Here is a 20415-nt window from a genome sequence, read left to right as displayed (position 1 = left end):
AGTGAAGGGGTGAAGCAGATGCTCTGGATACCACATAGTCACACTGAGCATATTTGAAATCATTATTTTTTTGTGCATATTCAAAGTTGTGTTTGTGACATCTAAATACCAAATTTAAAAAGATCAGGGGATGGCATGATGTGTGAAAGGAAGCTCAACTTTCACAGTATTGTCAAGCTGTTGTTTTTCAGTATATCTGTCACAAACAACTAGAGTGTTGGAGCTTGAAGAACGTTTTCCAGATAATGTTGCTTGAAAAGACTGAAAGAAATTCATCCTGAAATAATTGTCACTAAGCTAACCTTAAAGATGAACTTGATCTGCTAAGTATACAGTCAGGAGCTGCACTGCTAAAACAGTGCTGGTTTTGAGTACGAGCTTAACAAAATATTTCCTTTGCTCAGATACCATTGCTCAGAGATTGGTGTGGTGTGACTGCTGGGTTCAGTCCTCCCCTTGTGCTTCCCCAGGAGCTACTCAGTATCAGAGTAAAGAATTAAACCTAGATAATTGTGTTGCAATCTTCTGCTCAAGCAATTATGAACAGTATGAACATCAACCTCTGTGTTCTGACTCAATTCAATACTTTGATTTTTAGCACAAATAGTTCTTGGTTTTATAATTTAGTCAAACATTAATTTGTCTTCCTAGCATATTACTGACCAAAAGAAAATGTGTCAGGTCCTGGAGACAGACTTTTCATTTATGAGTTAGTAGAATGCAAGATTATAAAATGAGATGTACTTTTATTTATTTTGCTCACGGACAGGGGAAATAGTCCCAGTAAAACAGATTAAATAATTCCTCAGGGAAACCCTAATAGAGCAGAAAATTTGTCTGATGATAGAGCCAGCTAAGGAGGTGGCAGGTCATGAGACAAAAGGGAATTCATCTCCTGGGAAGAGGCTGGCCTGCTCTCTGCTCTTTACCAAACCTCACCAATGACTCATGGAGCAGAAATTGCAGACAATGCCACGATGCTGACATCTTTGTGCTGTCAATAGCTGTTTCTCTGAGGTTAGATTACTATCAACGTACATCACCCTAAGTAGAAACTATCAGCCTAAAGCAAATTTTCTGCCAGGCTACCACCCTCACTGCAAACTAGAAGAACAAATGGTTTTTTGTTTTGTTTTTTTTTCAACACACGTTTGCATTGGTATTTCTATATGTTTGGATTAAAAAGTGAGGTTCCCTTTTGTTTTAATTACTTTCACTTTTGGCTCCAGTGCAATGCTTGTGCTTCCTCAAAAGTATGATATCTTTTAATGTCTCTTTTAAATTGAAACTAATTCTAGTAGCTAAATGTGTACTGAATACACATTTGAAAATTGTGAATACAATTTGAAAATTGTTAACTTTTGCAAAATTTAGTGACAGTGCTGTTTAAAATGAAGGTGGTTTTGTACAGCTGTGAAGGATTTTTTCATGGAGGAAAAGCAATATTTTGAAAATAGTCCCTTTTCCCGCGAAATTGATGACTGGACAAAGAATAAACATTACCATAACAGAGCGACTGTAAGGAGTGCAATTATACCGTAAATAGAGTTTATACTAGATCCTTGCAATGGAGTTACTAATAATGAAAATATGTCAGGACAATTATTTGAATAGGTTGAGCTGTTTGCACGACTAAGAGGAGGGAGACAGAGCCCATTTGTCCCAGTTCTTTGCAGGAATCTAGGTAGGAATCAAAATTTTCCTCAGGCTTTCATGCCTTTACCCAGCAGAACCGGCCTCTTCAGACATCTGGAGGAGGGAGTTGCACTGTCCACTGGAGAAAGAGGAGGTGAAGTAGGAAAGTCAAATGAATCAATGATTAAGTTTTTTAAAACACTGGTTTTATTTGTGAACTTTATTATATCTGTATCAGGTTTTCAGTGGAATTGAAGAGCCATAGAAGAGTTTTGCCGCACAGAATTTTGCCTGTTTCTGTCAGAAAGGGTGGTGGGCTTTGGGTGTCCCTGGCCCCGGAAGGAGACCCCCGTTGCTGCAGGACATTCGCAGCGGCTGTGCCGAGTCTGGGGCGCAGCGGGGCGGGGGCTCATCCCGAATGCAGCCGCGCGGTACCGCTCCCCAGCATCCCCAGCCCCGCTCCTTCCGCTCGCCCCCAGCGGGCGTTGGGGCCACTCCGGGACCCGCACCCCGTCCCACCGAAACCTCCGGTGGGGTTTAAGTTGCCTTCCGCAAGTGTCACCTTCTCTATTTTTATTTTCTAGCGGCCAGCATTAATGGCTTTCTCACTTCCTCCACCTCCTCCAACGGCTCGGGTTATTTAAACGCCGGCACCGAGGGGGCGGGGGGCTGCTGCCCGCGGCGCCGTACCGAGGAGCTCTGAGGTGGAGGGGCACGGCTACGGTGCCAGGAGCTGCCCGCAGAGCCGGTGAGGCGGCTCCGCAGGTGAGCAGAGGGGCTGGGCCGGAGCCGGGCGCGGCGCTTTTGTCCGCTGCAGCTCCCCCGCCCCCGGCCCGTCAGCGGCGCCGCCTGCCTCGCCCCATTGGCTGCGCCGGCGGTAACGTGACACCGGCGGCCAGCGGGGCCCGCCCCAGACGCGCCGGTTGGAGCCGGTGCCCCGCGCTGCGCCGCCGGCTGCCGCGCGGACGGAGCGCGCGGACCCAGCGCCGCTGCGCGGGCGGGCCGGGGGTGGCGGCGGCAGGTAAGGGAGGGGCGGCTGCCGCTGACAGGTGCCCCGCGGCCCCGGCGTGCGAGGGAGGGACGGGTGGAAGGAGGGGGAGCAGCACTGAGCGGGGCTTTCCGAGGGCAGCTCTCGCCGTCCCCGCTTTTCCCGGGGTTGCCCCTCCGCTAGCGGAGCGGGAGGGCGCTGCCGTCTCGCGGGGTGCCCGGCGCCGCTCGTCCGGCGGCCCGGTGAGCCTGCGCGGCGGCCGCCCCTTCCCTCGGCGGCGCCCGGCAGCGGGGCCGCTCACCTGCCGTAGCCCCGCGGGCCGGCCGAGGCGGAGAGGAACTGGGCGCGGGGCGCCGAGCGGGTCTGTGGCCGCCCCGGGGCCCGCGGGCGGGGCTCGGCGAAAACCGCTCTGTGCTTTGCGTAACCGATATCTGCGCGTGTCCTCGAGTGACCCGGGCGCTACAGGTCGCCTGGGGCCGCTTTCCTCCGCCCCGGGCTCCTCCGTCCATAGCGGCAGCTGTCACGCTTCGGTCCCGGGCGTGGAGGCGGCACCTGCCCTCGGGAAAGTGGCAGGCGGGAGCCAAGTCCCAGCCTCCCCGCAAGGGAGAGAAGAGTTAACTCGGTGTTGAGGCCTGACAGTTCTGCGCATCGAACAAGAACCGTCCTATCTGTTGTTGTCTTCCTTTCCTCTGTCTGGCCAATGCGTTTCTCGTCTGAGCGAGTCAGTGATCTTGTAGCAGCCCCTTGCGTGGCAGCCTCTCTTTGCGCCCTGGCTGAGTTGTGCGAGTGGCGTCAGGCTGACTTTGTGCCCGTCTGCTCAGGGGTGAAACTCAGGCAGCTTTCCTGGCTTCGGGTCCCTGGTGATGCTGCAGTTGACCAGTTATGTAGGAGTTATTAAAGTGGACTTCCCTAAAGCTTAATTTTATATTAAGAATGTCATTAATTATGCTGATAAGGTAAACTGTGTTTGATTTAGCCCCTAGTGTGGTCCTTTAAAACTATACCTGTGAGGTAGTCCTAGAACAAGCTAAAAGCTATGTGATCACTTCTGGTTTCAAGTATTTAATCTATAAGCTCTGCTGACTCACAGCTCTCTTTCTTTGTTTGTTGAAAGGATAACGTAAGGCATCAGTTATTTCAGGTGTCTTGGAATTTTTCCTTACATACCTTCCTCACAGGGAGGGCAACGAATGAGGCCTTATTGATCTGTATTGTTTAACTTAAAATTTCAAGAGAGCAGTGAAGGAAAACCCCATGAGTATTAAGTAGTGAAGTATTACAGTACTTGTAGAATTTATTAAGTATTGTCTATATTGTATGTATTTTCTTTACTCTGTGTAGCTCAGCTGACAGTGTGGGGAATAGGAGAGTTATCCTAAGGAGCTTTTCTTCAGTATAATGTGGCCCTGAACAGGGCAAAGGACATGAAATGAAATGAGAGCAGAAAGGAGAATGATTATGGCAGAGAACCAGTAGTTAGTATATAATACGGGGGGGGGGGGTTAAGGTTTTTCTTGAGTGTTTAAGGCATTCTGTTGTAGTCAGATAACAAAATGTTTATCAGAGTTTTACATTAGCACATACTATTACATTCTGCTGGATTTTATATTGACGTAATGCAATTGACTTTTAACTTCAGTAGGATTCATGTAACTTTTAGGAACTTGCTTGCTCCCTTACACTTTTGAGAGAAGGGAGTTGCTGGTCTAACTTGTATTTGTCCCCTCTTTCAGGGAAACAGGATTTTCATGGGGAGAAAATTGCCTTTTGTTTATTGCAAGTTACCAATACAACTGTTGTTTGAAGTTAATGAAAGCATGTTGAATAATTTTTAGAGAGGGACCAACAGTGCTAAAGAAACATCCATCAATATTTCAGCATTGTAAAATGAACCTCGTAGAGCAGTATGTCACTGTCAAACAAGTATTTTTCTAAGGGATTTCTGAAGGGGGGTGAAGAGGGAGGGAAGTCTTGTCTTGCTTTAGCTGCTGCTGTGCCTGCTCTGCCTGATGTGCTACAGGTAGCGAAAGAGACTGTGGCACCAGTAATACTACTTCAGCTTACAATACCTACTGCTAAAGCCATAAAGCTTTACTCAGCTAGGATTAGGAATGGATGTTTCATGTGACTAAGGGGATAAGGTGTGGTTTATATGGCTCTCAGTGCTGCCTATCTAAACGTTTCACACTGCTCTCTGTATTCTAAGCACTAACCTGTGGGCTGTATTTATCCTTAGGCATCCTTATAACAGCTGTTCAACTGTTGTCTTGTAAATAGTGTTATTCTGCCAGTTGCTCTTGCAGTTACTCTTTTTAAAGATAAGTTAGCAGTCTGTGCTGTGGTTATGAAGCTATTTGGTTCAGATATCCTAGGTAGCCATGTAGAAGGGTGAGAAATGTAAAGTGGAATTAATATTCTAATGTTCACGTATGTTGTCTTTAATGTTTAAGTGGTATAGGTTATATAATTCCAATTAGAGTTTTACCAGACTTGGTGAGTGGGCTTCAGTTTATTGTACCTATGCATGGGTTTGGGGATTATTTTCCCCAAGAGTTGTTAGTGTGTTACAAATGAGTTCTGGATTTAATTTTTAGCTAGTTGAAATCAAATTGCAATTCAGTATTGAACTAAAGTGTCATAATACTTGCGAGTAGTTTGCCCAGCTATTTGATTTAAACTTAGTGATATGAAAAGGCTGTGTTTTGTAGTGGTGTAGTACCTTGGAAGGAAGGCAGATGATGCAACTCTCAGTAAAGCTGTTACAAATGCAGTTTGAGGTATAGTGCTGACATACCCTCTTCTGATGTACACCTGAGAGGATTCTAGGGTCTTTCAACAATCAGAAGCGAATTGTGGAGAACTTGTTATGGACTATTTTCAATTTAATTCTCATTGGTGTTGTTCTGTTTCAAAATAATGTATTTGCACACACTGAAATAAATTATGTGACTGCATTTCCATCTCAGCTTCTAATTACATTTGGATGCTGTAAACTGGAATGCAATTTCTTATACTGAAACTGAGAATTTAGTTGACTGTGAGAAACTGAACAGGTTAAAAATGCTGGTAAGGGGCCTAGTGATGCCAGTAAGAATGTGGTAGTAACACAGTCTGGTTGCTACTAATTGTTTGTATAATTTAGACATTGTTACAAACATTTTGTTTCTTTGTGAGATAATACTCTGAATTGTGATTTTAGTTAGCAAAGTTTCAGTTTTGTGGCACAACAGCTACAAAACTGGTCTTGTAGTTTATTCAGGCTTAATTAAAGTGACATTGATTTTTTAGAGCTCTTATTTCAAACCCCAGAAAATGTAACCCCTTATTTCCCAGACATTATTGCTTTAGTTTTCTGGGGAAAATATCAGTATTCTGTGATTTCAGGTTGTGAAGTATTTACTTAGTTACTTTCTGGTAGCTAAATAAAATCATCTGCATCCAAATATGAGGATCTACTGAGCTAAAATTTAATAATTGCACATTGTGATTTTAATGCTAAAGTATTAGTTCTTTGAACTACTTTTTCTATGTGAATGAAAGCAAAATCTTGGTGTGCATTTGTTGTGTAATCCAAAATATTTGAAGGTGGGAGGGAATTTGAAAATTTTTAACTAAAACCTGTTTGTTTCTAGGCTGTGTTTAAATTATTTACAGGATGAACTTTAATTTTCAACCCATGCCAATGCAAGTGTGAAACTGATTATTACTTTTCCAGTGCCTTTGCAGTACAGGACAACTGTTTTCCAAGTAAACACTTTTTATTAAACATTAACATTGCTTAAATACTAACTTTGCAGTAACACTGACTGCAAAGTTGGGAAAATTACTGCTTAATTGAAGCAAGATGGTATATGTCAATACTCAAGTGCTTTACTGAACAGGAGTTAAAAGCAGTGTCTGCTTTGCTTCAAATTATTATTCAGTTTCTTACAAATATGGGGCTAGATGTTTTTTACTTCAAAGTTCTTAATTGATTCAGGTGATGATAAAACCTTGACTCTTGTTTTTGTAGTTCTTAAACTTGGCTTCATACCCAAGTGTGTTTCTGATAACGCTGCTGTCTGTAAAACCTTACCAGCTGTTGGGTCTCTTAAGACAGCCTACTCAAAAAAGGAAATTTTGCGCCACAGGAGACTTGCACAGCACACTTGGGTTGATGGAAGTACAACACGTGAACATAGGTCCTAAACTAACTTGGTGTTTGTTCAGGAAACAAAGCAGGATTACTGTGGATTTGCTGTAGAATTCAAGTCTGATCACTTGTTTGTGCTTCTGAAACTTAGCGTTGTCCTAGGAGATGCTTCTGATAAGCACAACACGGCTTTCAGCTCTCCTGATCCCATGCATATGGGCAGCTCTGAACTCTGTAGAGTTATGTTTAGGCATGCAGTTGGTGCACTGTCACACAGTATGTGCAGTGGGGAATTCGTCTTTCAGCCCATTCCGTTTGTTAAAAGAAGAGAAGATGTAGCTGGTTGCTTTGTCCAATTAGTAAATACGAAATGCAGAGTCATATGAATAGGAAGAGACTTAAGAGACTGAGGGAGTTGTGCAACCAGATTGCACTCTGCTGGAGGATTGGTAAAGCCTCTTCAATTTCCATTTCAAGCAGGCTTGTATTGACTTCAGAGTCTCAAGTTTTTTCTATTCTTACTTGGGGGGGAGGGAGGGGCTGGGATTCCTTAAAAAGGTAATAAGATGGGTTACAGGAGAACTGGCATACAAAGAGTGCCTGAGTTTGCATCAGATATCAATTGGAAATTTATCTGTTCTCATTATTCTGTTCTAGCTGTTTAGAGCAAACATCTAGAATCAAGTGTTTCAGCTTGTCAGGCTGGCTGTCAAGAGTAACTGTCTTTCCTGTTAAACAGGATGAAAACCTGCTGCTTCTGAGAGGAGATATGAGCCGCTACTGAAAATCCGAATCAGCTTTCCAATGTCAGAACTAATAGAGTGAAATCAGATGTGTTTCTGTATTGCTGCCCTGATAATTATATTTTCCTAGATGCAATTAAGTTCTTGTCTGTGGAAGTAATAATATTCCCTTCTAGAAAGTTCTCCATTAATCTTATGCAGCATCAGGAAAACTTAAAACTAAAAGACTATTTTTTGACCATTCTTAAATCTTGTAGCTATATTTGTACGTGGTAATAATTATCTTGCAGGGACAGAATATATTTGGCATATGTTTTTTGTGACCTCAGTTGCAGTTTCCATTCTCAACATCTGCTATCCTGAGAGAATACTGCTTGGTCTTAGCAGTCTATAAATGTTGAAAAAACATCAGCATCCTTTTTTTGGCCAAATGATGAAATTTTAAGTTATTGTACTAGATAACTCTTCATATTTTAGAAACAGAATTATTCTAGGTAGAATGAGGACTACAAATACAAGTTAATATATCTGAGATTAGACAGAGGTGATAACTGTCTGACTACCATTAGAAAAAGGAAAAGTGTGTGTGCTTCCAGCTCTCAGAACCTAATAGAACCTTAGTACAATCCAGAACAGTCTCTCTAAATACTTAGTAAGAAATTATTACTGTATAATATTCTTCATTAAAATACTTCTTAGAGAATAGCAGAAATGTTACCATGATTTTACAGTTGCGACGTTTGAGTTGGAAAGAAATAAAATTACTTGCATGAAGTGATCCAGCTGTCAGAAGTTATTAATTAAATATTGGGATGAAACAAGATATGTCTCTATTGTATGATCAATACAAGGCACTCTCTTCTGAACAGGTGCTTGCATTGATATTTATTGTAGTCAGTATTTTAGAGGCTGATATGTCTCTTTAAGTTTTAACTTATAACCTTAATTTATTTATTTTAAAAATGCATCTCTGATCTTGGAAATAGTACTGAGACAGTAAAGCTGTACAAAAGATTGCTTACTAGAAATGCTCACGTTTGATTCGGAGTCCAGATTCTGCTTGGTTCATTAGGGATCTTAGAAGGCACCATGGCTATGAATGGAGTGGTAGGTTCTGGACAAGTAGACCGCTTGTTCTCAAAGAGATCCATCATGGTGATGCAATTACATGAAAAAAAGCTGGCCTACTGTTCATTTTACTGTATTTTTTTACCATTAGAAGGCTTATCTATTTAACATGGTAACAATACTTGTTAAGAAACTTAGGTTTGTACCTACTTACTAATTTTTCTCCATTTTATTTTGTAGGGTTTTTGTGTAAATTGTTGGTCTCACCTAACTCTTTGCTTTTAAACTTGGGTTTAAACTGAATCTTTTCCTCACTAGTACAGGCCTTTCTAGAAGCATAGGTTGTGGCCTATTTCACAGAACACAATCCTTTACACCTTGGACTTAATTTGAGGAGAGGGCTGGGGAAAGTGTTTTTACTAGTCAAAGTATTTGTATATGAATGTGAATTTGTATTTGAAATTGCTCTATGGGCTAGACTAGTATGATATATAAAAGCACACAACATAACTTTTAAATACAAATTTTATAATGCAACTTCATTACAGAGTTTAATCTTCAAAGTAGTTGACTTGTTTTTACCCTCCCATCTGCTATTGAGAGTTAAGCTTAAGTAACTTCATGCACTTGGGCAGACCTAACGGATGTGATTCAGTACCTATAATGTGGCCCACAGGTATGTAATTTTAAGTACTTAGGCAACTGGAATGTTTGAATGTAGTCCATCTCCCTAGTGAGTGTTGGACCAGTGACGTATTTTACAAAGTTTACCTCTTAACTGGCCTTCCTTGAATAGAGAAAAGGCTCAATACTTGCATATCAATGATATTTAATGCGAAGTTAATGTGGCTTAAGGAAGACATTGGTCTGTTTTGGAGTGCTGCAGGCATAGGAAAGAAATGCATAATGTAATGTATCTAATCCTGCACAGTCAGATTTCAGGAGTAGATCTTGTGCTTGTAAAGCAAATCAAATTGGAGTAAAGCATATTTTCAATTAAGATTAGACTGCAACTTTATAGAGACTTTAGACTATATAAAGTATTTTTCTTGCATTAAGTGTACCAGAGAGAGAAAAAAAGGTGAAACTGCCTTTAAGTTGTTTTTAGACCTTTTGTGTTGAACCTGGGAATGTTCAAGCTTGTAGATAGTTGAGGAAACTGAAATATACTTGCCGTGTTCTAGTCTTGTTTTTCTCAGCTTGAGGAAGATATGGTAGTGGTAGAGTGAGGTAGTAGTTGCTTAATTTTAAGGGGGTTTTTTAAATCAACTTATGTGCTGAGCAGTTAACTCTGAAACAGTAGCACAGAAGGGTAAGTCTTGTAAAAATATTAGTGTAGCCCAACTTAGTAAATTTTAAACTATGCTTGCAGTTTTTTCCCTCAGAAATTACTTGGCTATATAGACTCATGTAAGCCTTCCCGAGAGAGCAAGGACTGATTCTTAAGCAGCATAAAACTTTGCTATTACTATTTTATACCTTATGTTCAGCTGTCTTGAGAGCAGGAGTGTTTAAGAAAGGCAAGGGCCTCTAGTCAGTCCAGGTACAGATCACTGAGATTGTCTGTAGTTGTAATTTCTGAGTATTTGGAAGGACTTTGGGTCTTTGATTATTTGAGAGATTGATATGGCAAACTTGTAATAATGTTAGTGTAGTGTTGAAGATCCAGTGGTTGAGGAATATGCTGGTTATTGTAGAGTGTGGGAATGTCTTTGGGTTTGTTTTACAAAAGGATAATCACTTATACATGTTTAATTGTCACCTGTGATCTCCTTCAGAATGAGCTGAAAAGAAGCTTTCTCTAATCTTGTTTGTGTTGTTCTGCGTTCCATGGAATGCAGATTCAAAACCACAATCCCTATCAAAAAGGTCCTACAGCTGAGTCTGTGTGTGCACTCAGGTGACCAAAGTACAGATTCTGAAAGACCATGTATCACTGCTTGAAAAAGGGAGAGGCAGTTATGTAAATGCTTCTGCTACGAGTAACTATGGCAGTATCATTCTTTATGGAGTCACTTGCACCAGAACTCTTGCAGTACCTGGCTATTGATTGTTTACAGAGTACTTGAGAAAGGAAGCAGTAACATGCCAATAAAAGGAGAAGTTTTTGCCAGGAAAGATCTGTTTTGGTGATGTGTGTGTATGGGTAAAATTTGTTTATTTTTTTTTCCCTTTGGGAATTTTCATGAGGATTTATTTGCAAGTGGAGGTTCAGGCTGTGCATGTGAAACCATAAGCAGGTACTGGGAATCTCATAGGGGAGTCTCAAAACTGCCTATGAAGCCAAACTGATTGTGTGTTTAGTTTATTATTGGACTTAATTTTCCATCCAAAACTTGAGAAGAAAAAGTGATCTATTTAAATTAGGTAGAAGCTAAGTTAGTACTGTAGTTCAGGAAAGACTTTTGATAGAAAATTGATAAAACAGCTACAGTACATAGTATGTCAGCATCTCCTTATCTAATTTGAGAAGCAACTGCAAGAGTCTAAAGAGACTGGCTGAAAACTTGGTGGCTGTGTTTGAGGGGGAAGGGAAAAAAGCAAATATGGGGCCATGGGAATACCTGTCAAGGTATGCTTTAGTTGTATAAATCTATCTTGATTAAATTAGTGTGTTGGAAACACAAGTTAAATACCCTTGAGGGAGGACAAGAAAGGCAGTTGCCTTGCTGCAAAGATATCCCTAACTAAATATGCCTATAAATTATGTGAGCAATGACCAAATGACAGAGTAATGCAATGCCAAGTACCCTTTTGGCAGCTGGGGGTGGTGGTGGGTATCTGATGCTTATAGATAATATTTTTCAAAATGAGAGCCTTTTATTCACATTTTGGATATGTTTCTGTTGATCAGATTTAGTAAGTCTTGAAGTAACTAAAAATTACCTAGATATAAGTGATCTTTTTTACTTTATTTTTCTGGTCTGTGTCTCTGTATTGGTCTGGTGTAACTCTCCTGAAGTCATCTTTTTGCCTGGGGCTAAACTTCATTCTCTCTTCTTCTAAGATTGCCAATTGAGTTAGGCCACTTTGAAAAGCTTTTATGGCTTCGATATGGGTTGAAAGCTGCTGGAGATGAGGTTTATCAAATCCATTACAGTTCAGTGTTATTCCATTTGATTAGTCACTCTTGGCATACAGATAGGATTTGAAAGAAAAATGTCTTCAACAAAATTATTATCAATAATTCACATGTTTACATTACAGTTGTTTATACTGCGTACTCCTCCGATGGGAAGCTTTACTTCATACACACAGAACTGTAATGGATACACCTGCTTCATTGGAAGGCTTCAGAAAGTAGCCCTTCACCAGACCAGACTTCAAGTATTTAAATACTCAATATTGTGACATTTGCTTCCTGCTAGAAAGTGTTGTAATACCACAGCAAGGATGTAGTCTTTCTTTGGGAATCTCTGATGGGGACTAACAGCTTTCCATTGCAAGGCAGAGAGGTGACAAAGCATTTTATGGAAACAGACTTCGCAAAGTTACATGAGTCAGTCTCACCCTGAGTTCTCAATCTGTACAAAAACAAAACACTTTTTTTTTTTAGCATTATGTCATTGGTTGAAAAAGGTGTACTGAGTGATTCAAGCTCTCAAGTATACCAATATGCTTTTCACAGAATTGGCTTAAATTTCATTTTCTGTTTTCCTTTTTGTAAATTTTATGGAAATTACTTTATCAAAGAGTGTTAACTGTTTTATTGTACTCTGAATTTTGTCCTTGGTACTGAACAGGTATGCCTTATTCCCCAAGGAATATATTACTTACTCCTGTAAGCATTTAGTTACATGAATCATCCTAAAACATTAGTATCTTCCCAAGTCCCTGATGAGGTTTACATGTTTGTCAGGAAAAGAATTGCTCCTATACTCGTGTTCAGTAGACCTTTCACACTATGTTAAACTCTCAGCCAACTTAGTGATAATTTTGACTTTTTGAGTAATTTTCTTTATTAAAAATGTGCTATTTTTACCTTTTAATCTTACTTTTTTTCATTGTTCAATATATTCATCTCTTAGTATGTTCTTTACAACTTTAACAGAGGTCCCAAGTCTTTCATTTTTATAAGAAAGTTCAAGCAAGAAGAACTGACTGGTTTTAATTTGAGGTTGGAAGTGGAAAAAAAAGTTTATTTTCTTCTGTTTACATTCAAATCAAGCATGTTTGGCTTGAGTCAAGATGCGATCCAGGTATTCTTTGCAGAATGAAAGCCTTAATTTGAATGGGTTTAGTATCTCTTTGTGCTTTTATACCAACAAATTTATATTCAAACCACAAGAATTATATCAAAAGATCTCATTTTAAAGGCATTTGAGATGTGCTTTTGGAAGTTGAGGTGGAGTGATTGAAGAAATTGCTAATTCCCAGCTATGTAGAGCATCTCAGCTGCAGAACTTGTAGCTTTACTTAAATGCAATAACTGTTGAGCTTTTTTTTCTAAGCTTTTAGTGCTTAGAAAGGGGACAATGAGAGAGGCCAATACTTCACCTCTACTTTAGGAAAAGCAACTTTCAGATAGTGAACAAATGTTTTGAAGGGGATGGTATCTTGTAGATCCTTAGATCTTTTACTCTTAGAATGTTTGCTCTCTAAAATGCTGTTGTGGAAGGAGGAATGAGCTACTGTTCTAATACTCACAGTTTTTGGAGTCCAGATATTTCACAATCTTACGACAATTTATTTTCCTTACAGGAGTGTATTGTAACCATCCAGTCCTTCTTCAGCTGCTTTCCCTTGGGTGGGCCTGGTAAGTTTTTGTATTTTATTATAAATGGCTTTGTCAGTGCAAGAAGGGTTAATTTATTTTCAGTCATCCTTTCCACTTGAATGTGGAGTAAGAATAAGGTTCAGCTATTGTTTGACTTTTTGTAACAGTTTGTCAGGTCTGTTTAAAATTGAAATGTACAGTACCAACATACTATAAACAAGAACCAGCATGTGCCCAGGTGGCCAAGAAGGCCAGTGGCCTGGCCTGTATCAAAAACAGTGTAGCCAGGGGGACCAGGGCAGTTCCCTGTGCTGGGAACTTGTGAGGTCCCACCTCGAGTGCTGTGTCCAGTTCTGGGCCCCTCATGACAAGAAGGACAGTGAGGGGCTGGAGTGAGCCCAGAGAAGGACAGTGGAGCTGGGGAAGGGTCTGGAGCACAAGTTCTGTGAGGAGCAGCTGGGGGAGCTCAGCCAGGAGAAAAGGAGGTTCAGGGGGAACTTACCAGTCTCTACAACTGCCTGAAAGGAGGGTGTAGCCTGGTGGGGGTCAGTTTCCCAAGTAACAAGTTCATAGTTGTTTGGGGAAAAAAATTACTTCCTCATTGAAATAGGGCTAGCTGTAGGCAGTTTCCCCTCGGTGTTTGGGGATTTTTGTGTTGATGTAACTGCAAAGCTTTTATTTCTCATTCTGCATGATCACATATGAGTACAAACTGTTCCATTTCATGTAGCTGTAGAAATGCAGAGCTTAATGGATGCACAACGAGGCAGCAGTTCTAATGCAAGCTGAAATGTTTGCTCTTTATTTAGGTTAAGGCATTGCAAATAAGTATATTCAATATTTTCTCCATCCAGAATGAAGACAAATGTAAAGATGGCATGTCCAAGGAATTTTAAAAGGTGTAGACCTCCTGACTGAGCAGTGCTGTGTTTTTTATTCTCTTTAATTAGTAAAGTAAGTATGAATCAAACCTATGCTTCAGAGAGTTAAATGTGTCATTTATATATATATATAAACAATATTGAACAATAATAAATTGTGCCACCTTAATTTTTATTCTGCCAATATGCTTAATTCTCTTGATGGGAGAAGATGGGGAATTATACATAAGAATATGTAATACAAAATGCCTTTTCAGGAATTTGTATATTTTTAACTGGGTAGAATTATTTAATCTGGTAGAAAGTTCTAAATTACAAGAGCCATCATGTTAATGTACCACTCTGATTTTGGAATTCTTCATAAATAAGAAATCACTTACGTAAGTTAATGATGGTAGTGAAGGCCTGCTTTAACTTATACCTGCTTGTTGCTTCTACTGGAGCAGTGCCCAAATGTTTGGTTAAAATATACCTTCTCCTAATCTCTCGTGCTAGTTTCACTCTCTAAGTTTTTGCATTCCAAGTACCTTTCCTTAAAATAAATCCATGAGATGATGGCTGGGGTCAGGTCCCAGAAGTTCTTGGATCCTTTCACTATGCTCTGGAGTCCAAGCCACATGTTACACATATTTAAGACTGTGAAAACGGTAATAAACTTCAAGTATTTAATGGTGAGATAAATTGTTTTTAACAATTATCTAAGAATGTCTTTTCTTTTTTCTTCTACCAGCTGCTGTTCTCTCACAGGTGAAAGTCATGATCACGCTAACAGATCTCAAATGCTTAGCAGATGCCCAGTCATCCTACCACATACTAAAACCATGGTGGGATGTCTTCTGGTATTACCTCACCATGATAATGCTGCTACTTGCTGTGCTTGCTGGGGCTCTCCAGCTTACTCAAACCAGAGTATTGTGTTGTCTTCCTTGCAAGCTAGAATTTGACAATCACTGTGCTGTGCCTTGGGATTTAGTTAAAGCCAACCTTAACATGTCAGCTAGCTCGACAGCACCGATAATCATCCCGCTTAAAATCCAGAATTATCTCCATCGGCAGCAGTATTCCTACATTGATGCCGTATGTTATGAGCGACAACTTCACTGGTTTGCCAAATTTTTTCCATACCTAGTGCTTTTGCATACCTTTATTTTTGCAGCTTGCAGTAATTTCTGGCTTTACTATCCTAGTACAAGTTCCAGGCTTGAGCACTTTGTAGCTGTTCTTCAGAAGTGTTTTGACTCTCCGTGGACAACGCGTGCCCTCTCAGAAACAGTTGCCGAGCAGTCTGCGAGGAAGTTGCCGATAGCCAAATCAAAAACAGTGATTTCATCACCTCAGTGTTCAGGAGACATAGGGGCCAGCAGACAGTCCCTGCCGTATTCACAACCTGGCTTGGAAACAACTGGAAGAGAAAATTCAAGTGTTCTTGATAAAATAGAAGGGGAACAAGCTAAAGCTATATTTGAAAAAGTGAAGAAATTCAGAGTACACGCCGAAGAAAAGGATGTCGTATACACGGTGTATATGAAACAGATTATAGTGAAAGTCTTTGTAGTTGTCATAATAGTAATTTATGTCCCCTACTATTTATCCTTTATTACACTTGAAATTGATTGTGTAGTTAATGTTCAAGCCTTTACAGGCTACAAAAGGTACCAGTGTGTTTATTCGCTAGCAGAAATTTTTAAAGTTTTGGCTTCATTTTATGTTGTTTTAGTGATCTTCTATGGATTAACTTGTACTTACAGTTTGTGGTGGATGTTAAGAAGTTCACTTAAGCAATACTCCTTTGAGAAGTTGAGAGAGAAAAGTAATTACACTGATATACCTGATGTAAAGAATGACTTTGCATTTATTCTTCACTTGGCAGATCAGTATGATCCTCTTTATTCTCAGCGATTCTCAATATTCCTGTCTGATTTGAGTGAGAACGAACTCAAACAGATAAATCTTAACAATGAATGGTCAGTGGAAAAACTGAAAAATAAACTAGTAAGAAATTCCCAAGACAAGACTGAACTTCACCTTTTCATGTTAAATGGTCTTCCAGACAGTGTCTTTGAACTGACAGAAATAGAAGTCCTAAGCCTGGAACTTATTCCCGAAGCCAAACTTCCTTCAGCTGTGACCCAGCTTGTCAATCTCAAAGAACTCAATGTTTATCATTCAGCACTAACGATGGATTATCCAGCAGTCAACTTTTTAGAAGAAAATCTGAAAACCTTGCGTTTGAAATCTAGTGAGATGGGAAGAATTCCGTTTTGGGTCTTTCATCTAAAAAACCTACAAGAATTGTGCTTAACAGGATATTTCATGCTAGATCATCACAACTCCATATACAATGATGGCTTTCAGGGGCTAAAAAATCTGAGATCCATTCACTTAAAAAACAACCTTTCCCGTATACCTCAAGTGATTACAGATCTTCTGCCTTCTTTACAACACTTGTCTATCAACAATGAGGGAAATAAGCTGATAGTGCTGAATAACCTGAAGAAGCTGGTAAACCTGAGAACCTTGGAATTAATCTGCTGCGATTTAGAGCGCATTCCCCATTCCATTTTTACCCTAAACAATTTGCATGAAATTGACTTAAAAGAAAATAACCTCAGAACAGTGGAAGAAATAATTAGTTTCCAACATCTTAAGAATCTTTCTTGCTTAAAATTGTGGCACAACAGTATTTCATATGTCCCAGTGCAGATTGGTGCATTATCAAACCTGGAACAGTTGTATCTAAATTATAATAATATTAAGAATGTTCCATTGCAGCTATTTCTTTGTAGAAAGTTACACTATTTGGATCTTAGCTATAATAAGCTAACCTCCATCCCAGAAGAAATTGGTTATCTGACCAACCTGCAGTACTTGGCTTTGACAAAAAACCACGTAAGTAGAACTTTGAATTACTACTCAAAACCAAAAATAGATATTTAACCTACTATTTCTTCTGGAACAGCCTCTAGCTTGAAGTGCTTTTGTGGTGTTCATGATTAAAGCAAACCCAGAAAAAAGGGGTGGTGCTTGTTTAATTACTGAAGCTTTGGAATCAGCAAAGCTCACCTAATACTGAATAAGTACTATCCTGGTTTGTAGCAGCTTAAGGGCTTTGATCCAGAGACAGTATAGGTTAGCATGGCTGCAGAAACGCATCTTTCCTTGCCTTGCAGCTGTCAACCCTATGTACTATTTTAATGGAAGTAAACAGCATTTAATTTTTACCTTAAAATGTCAAACTGAAAGCTAAAGTGAATCAACAGCTGGTTGATAAGCAGCTCAGGTGTATGATGGGGAAGAGGGAAATAATTATGGTTGGTAACCTCATCAGCAGTGCTAAACTCTCTGGCTCATTAGTGTAGGGCTCAGGCTTGTGACTTCTTTTGAGGCTTATAATTGTTTTCATTGGTGAGGCTTGTTTTGGATGTTAATGTCAGTAGAGTGGGCCAAGATTACTGTACTGCACAGGTAAGTGCTTGTACAGGTTTCACAGCACAGGAGCTGCTAATGTCTCTCCATAGCCTGTGCTTGTTCTTAAGTGATTCTCAGGGGACAGTGGGCTCTTCCTCTCCCCTGCCCTCTGCACTCCTCTGCATGCATGCATGGATGTGCTCCTCCTTCCAGGCTTGGTGTGTGCCAGGAGCTAAGCAGCTTTGTAACAAAACAGGTATAATAAAACCATTGTAGTGCTCTCAAGCACTTGATCACATAATGATAGAGAAATTACAGTCTTCCTTTTCCTTTCATAAACTAAGAGGGTTTTTTACCCTAAAATAAAAACTGGAAATGTCAAAACATGCAGCTGTACCTAGGCTAACAACTTCTAATGTACTTTATTTTTGTTCTTCTCTTTTCTTTTTCTAGATTGAAATGCTGCCTGATGGATTATTTCAGTGCAAAAAGCTGCAATTTCTTCTTCTGGGAAATAACAGTCTGATGAATTTGTCCCCTTTTGTGGGTCAGCTACTGAATCTTGTTCACTTAGAGCTCATTGGAAACTATCTTGAATCACTTCCTGCTGAACTGGAAGAATGTCAGTTCTTAAAGCGAAATAATCTAATTGTAGAGGAAAGGTTGTTAAAAACACTTCCCCCTCGTGTCAGAGAGCGTTTGCAGGCATGCTCAGATAAGTCCTAAGTTTAAAATGAAACTCTGCATCACTGCATTTTACAAGTCTTGCTTAATATATCTCCAAAAATCTGTATAGGTAGAGAGGAGTGAAGGAAAGAGAGCAATTTACAAATCAGTCTTAAATGCATTGAACTGAGTTGATTGTATTGGAAAAGAAAATTTTACTTAGATTCAAATAAAAGATGCAGCCTTTTACAGGTAAACATGCTTGAAAATTTTAGAACATGAACTGTTGTTTAGGTTCTACTGATTGAAATAATTCAGCTAAATGTTTATGGTAGTATTGATATGGAAGAGGTGATTGCCTGGCTATAGTGAGAGTGTATATACTTTTTTCCTATGAGAATTTTTTCTGTTGATAGTGATGATTTTAAACAGTTTCATCTCCTGCCATATGAGGTCTAAGAACTGTCTGGAATTAGTTTCTAAATATGAATTCTTCTCTAACTTAGGATGTATTAAATTAAGAGCTTAAACTATTTGAGCAGTTTATTTGCATGGGGTATACTGAAAGTAATTTTTCATCATAACTTAATTTTTAAAAGCTTTTGACAAGTACTAAGCATTAATTCTATAATTGTGGAAGATGCCATTTGAATCTTACTATTAAAAACCTAGAACTGGTTTCAGCATTTTGTCTTAAAAATAGTAAATACAAAATTAATTGTTGCCTAGCAATTGGGAAGAATCAGAAGAATCTGAAGTGACTGTTGTGCGCATGTCCTAGAGAACCAATCTCACATTACTGATCTTCAGAGACAGTGATGGCAAACAGAACACAGTATAGTTGCAAAGTTGTCTTCTGTATGTTGTGAGCATCCCAGGTGTTAGTGTAGTGTATGTTGCTGATTAATATTTTTATAACTTCTCATTACTGACTGCCTCAGTGCAGCTTCTCCACACCCAGTTATTGGGGAGAGGATGAAGGACATTTGTATTAGATAGGGGCAGAAGGACACAGATAAACTAAATAATCACACATCTTATATGCACTTAGGAGGAAAAGACAGGAAGCATTATAAGCTTTGCCTCTTCTAGGGATGTAATAATTTCATAAATCATAGTGGTGGGATAAACTCTTATGCCATCCTTAATACTTGCAAAACTGGATGGAAATAAAATGTTTCCTGACTTCATTCTTCTGCTGTGCGCTGTTTTATTATATTTGAAGTCTTAATTCTCATGATGTTTATCATGTTCACTAAAAACATAAGTTATGCCCCTGGGGAAGGAACAGGTTAGCATGCTTTCCAAAAACATACTTTAAAACTTCAACATAGTACAAAAAGTTTTGGAAAACTAATCTCAATTATGGGATTAATAAACAGATGAAGTAAACTGTGCCCTTAATGACTTTGTGTTCAAGAAGTATGCTAACAGACTGCATTCCAGTTTGTAATAACAAATCATCACAGATAAAATTAATTTTAGTATTAGACTACTTTCAGTCATCTCTTGCTCCCATTCCACTGCCAGTTTTGTGGAGTGTGAAGTTTATTTTGAATGAAAATGCCCAAACAAATCTGATCAACATGAAAATAGATGTCTTTGCAGGAGCAGTGCAAGAGGTGCATGTTTATCCACTGTACTGATGGCATTCCAAAGACCTTTGTAGTTGGGAGCACTTTTCTTCTCAGGGAACCAAAATGTGGTAAAACTATTGCTTTCTATGTAGTTCTAGAAATGTTTAAACTGGTTAGTTGTGTTTATGTGCAGACTAGTGCTGCTGGAACAGTGTTTCATAATGTCCGTATGTAACTCCTCCAAACTCTGTCAACTAATTTTGAGTTTTATAACAGTCCCATAGGAATTGACATGGTTCACCAACAGAGCTAGTACATGTGATTAAACCACAGTGCATTGATTTACACCCCTGTGGCAAAACTTGTGTTAATAATTGCAATAGGCCTGTCTGCACTTCATAACTTAACATTAAAGAACACTTTATGCCAGAATTTGACATGTAAGACTTGCAGTCTAATAATTTATATCAGATTAAATGAGCATTTTCTTTAAAGCTTTTTTTCTAAATTGGAAGGCTTTGTTGAAAAAGTTAAATCAGCAAGTAACTGACTTGGCCAATAGCTTCAACTTTTTAGGAAGGCATCAGTCCTTTTCCATAA

The 20415-nt window shown here is 39.5% G+C and overlaps 1 protein-coding gene across 1 annotated transcript; it reads left to right on the top strand.

Moving 5' to 3' along the window:
* The first annotated feature begins 2552 nt into the window (after positions 1 to 2552).
* On the top strand, positions 2553 to 19428 carry LRRC8B (leucine rich repeat containing 8 VRAC subunit B). Its single transcript, XM_069022870.1, has 5 exons — positions 2553 to 2656; positions 13268 to 13322; positions 14138 to 14237; positions 14895 to 17053; positions 18026 to 19428. The coding sequence occupies exons 4-5, from the start codon at positions 14921 to 14923 to the stop codon at positions 18296 to 18298; spliced, it is 2406 nt and encodes an 801-aa protein (XP_068878971.1). The 5' UTR covers positions 2553 to 2656; positions 13268 to 13322; positions 14138 to 14237; positions 14895 to 14920; the 3' UTR covers positions 18299 to 19428.
* The last annotated feature ends 987 nt before the right edge of the window (positions 19429 to 20415 follow it).

This window comes from Aphelocoma coerulescens, chromosome 8 (genome assembly GCF_041296385.1).
Source record: "Aphelocoma coerulescens isolate FSJ_1873_10779 chromosome 8, UR_Acoe_1.0, whole genome shotgun sequence".
Taxonomy (NCBI): domain Eukaryota; kingdom Metazoa; phylum Chordata; class Aves; order Passeriformes; family Corvidae; genus Aphelocoma; species Aphelocoma coerulescens.
Note: the sequence above shows the minus strand (reverse complement) of the source record. Positions and strands in the feature narration are given on the sequence as shown.

What these genes read in the sequence shown, in the direction of transcription:
- LRRC8B (XM_069022870.1), top strand. Translation starts at nt 14,921, where the DNA reads ATGATCACGCTAACAGATCTCAAATGCTTAGCAGATGCCCAGTCATCC. An exon ending in TGGCTTTGACAAAAAACCAC is followed by an intron (nt 17,054 to 18,025) that starts GTAAGTAGAACT and finishes TTCTTTTTCTAG; the next exon opens with ATTGAAATGCTGCCTGATGG.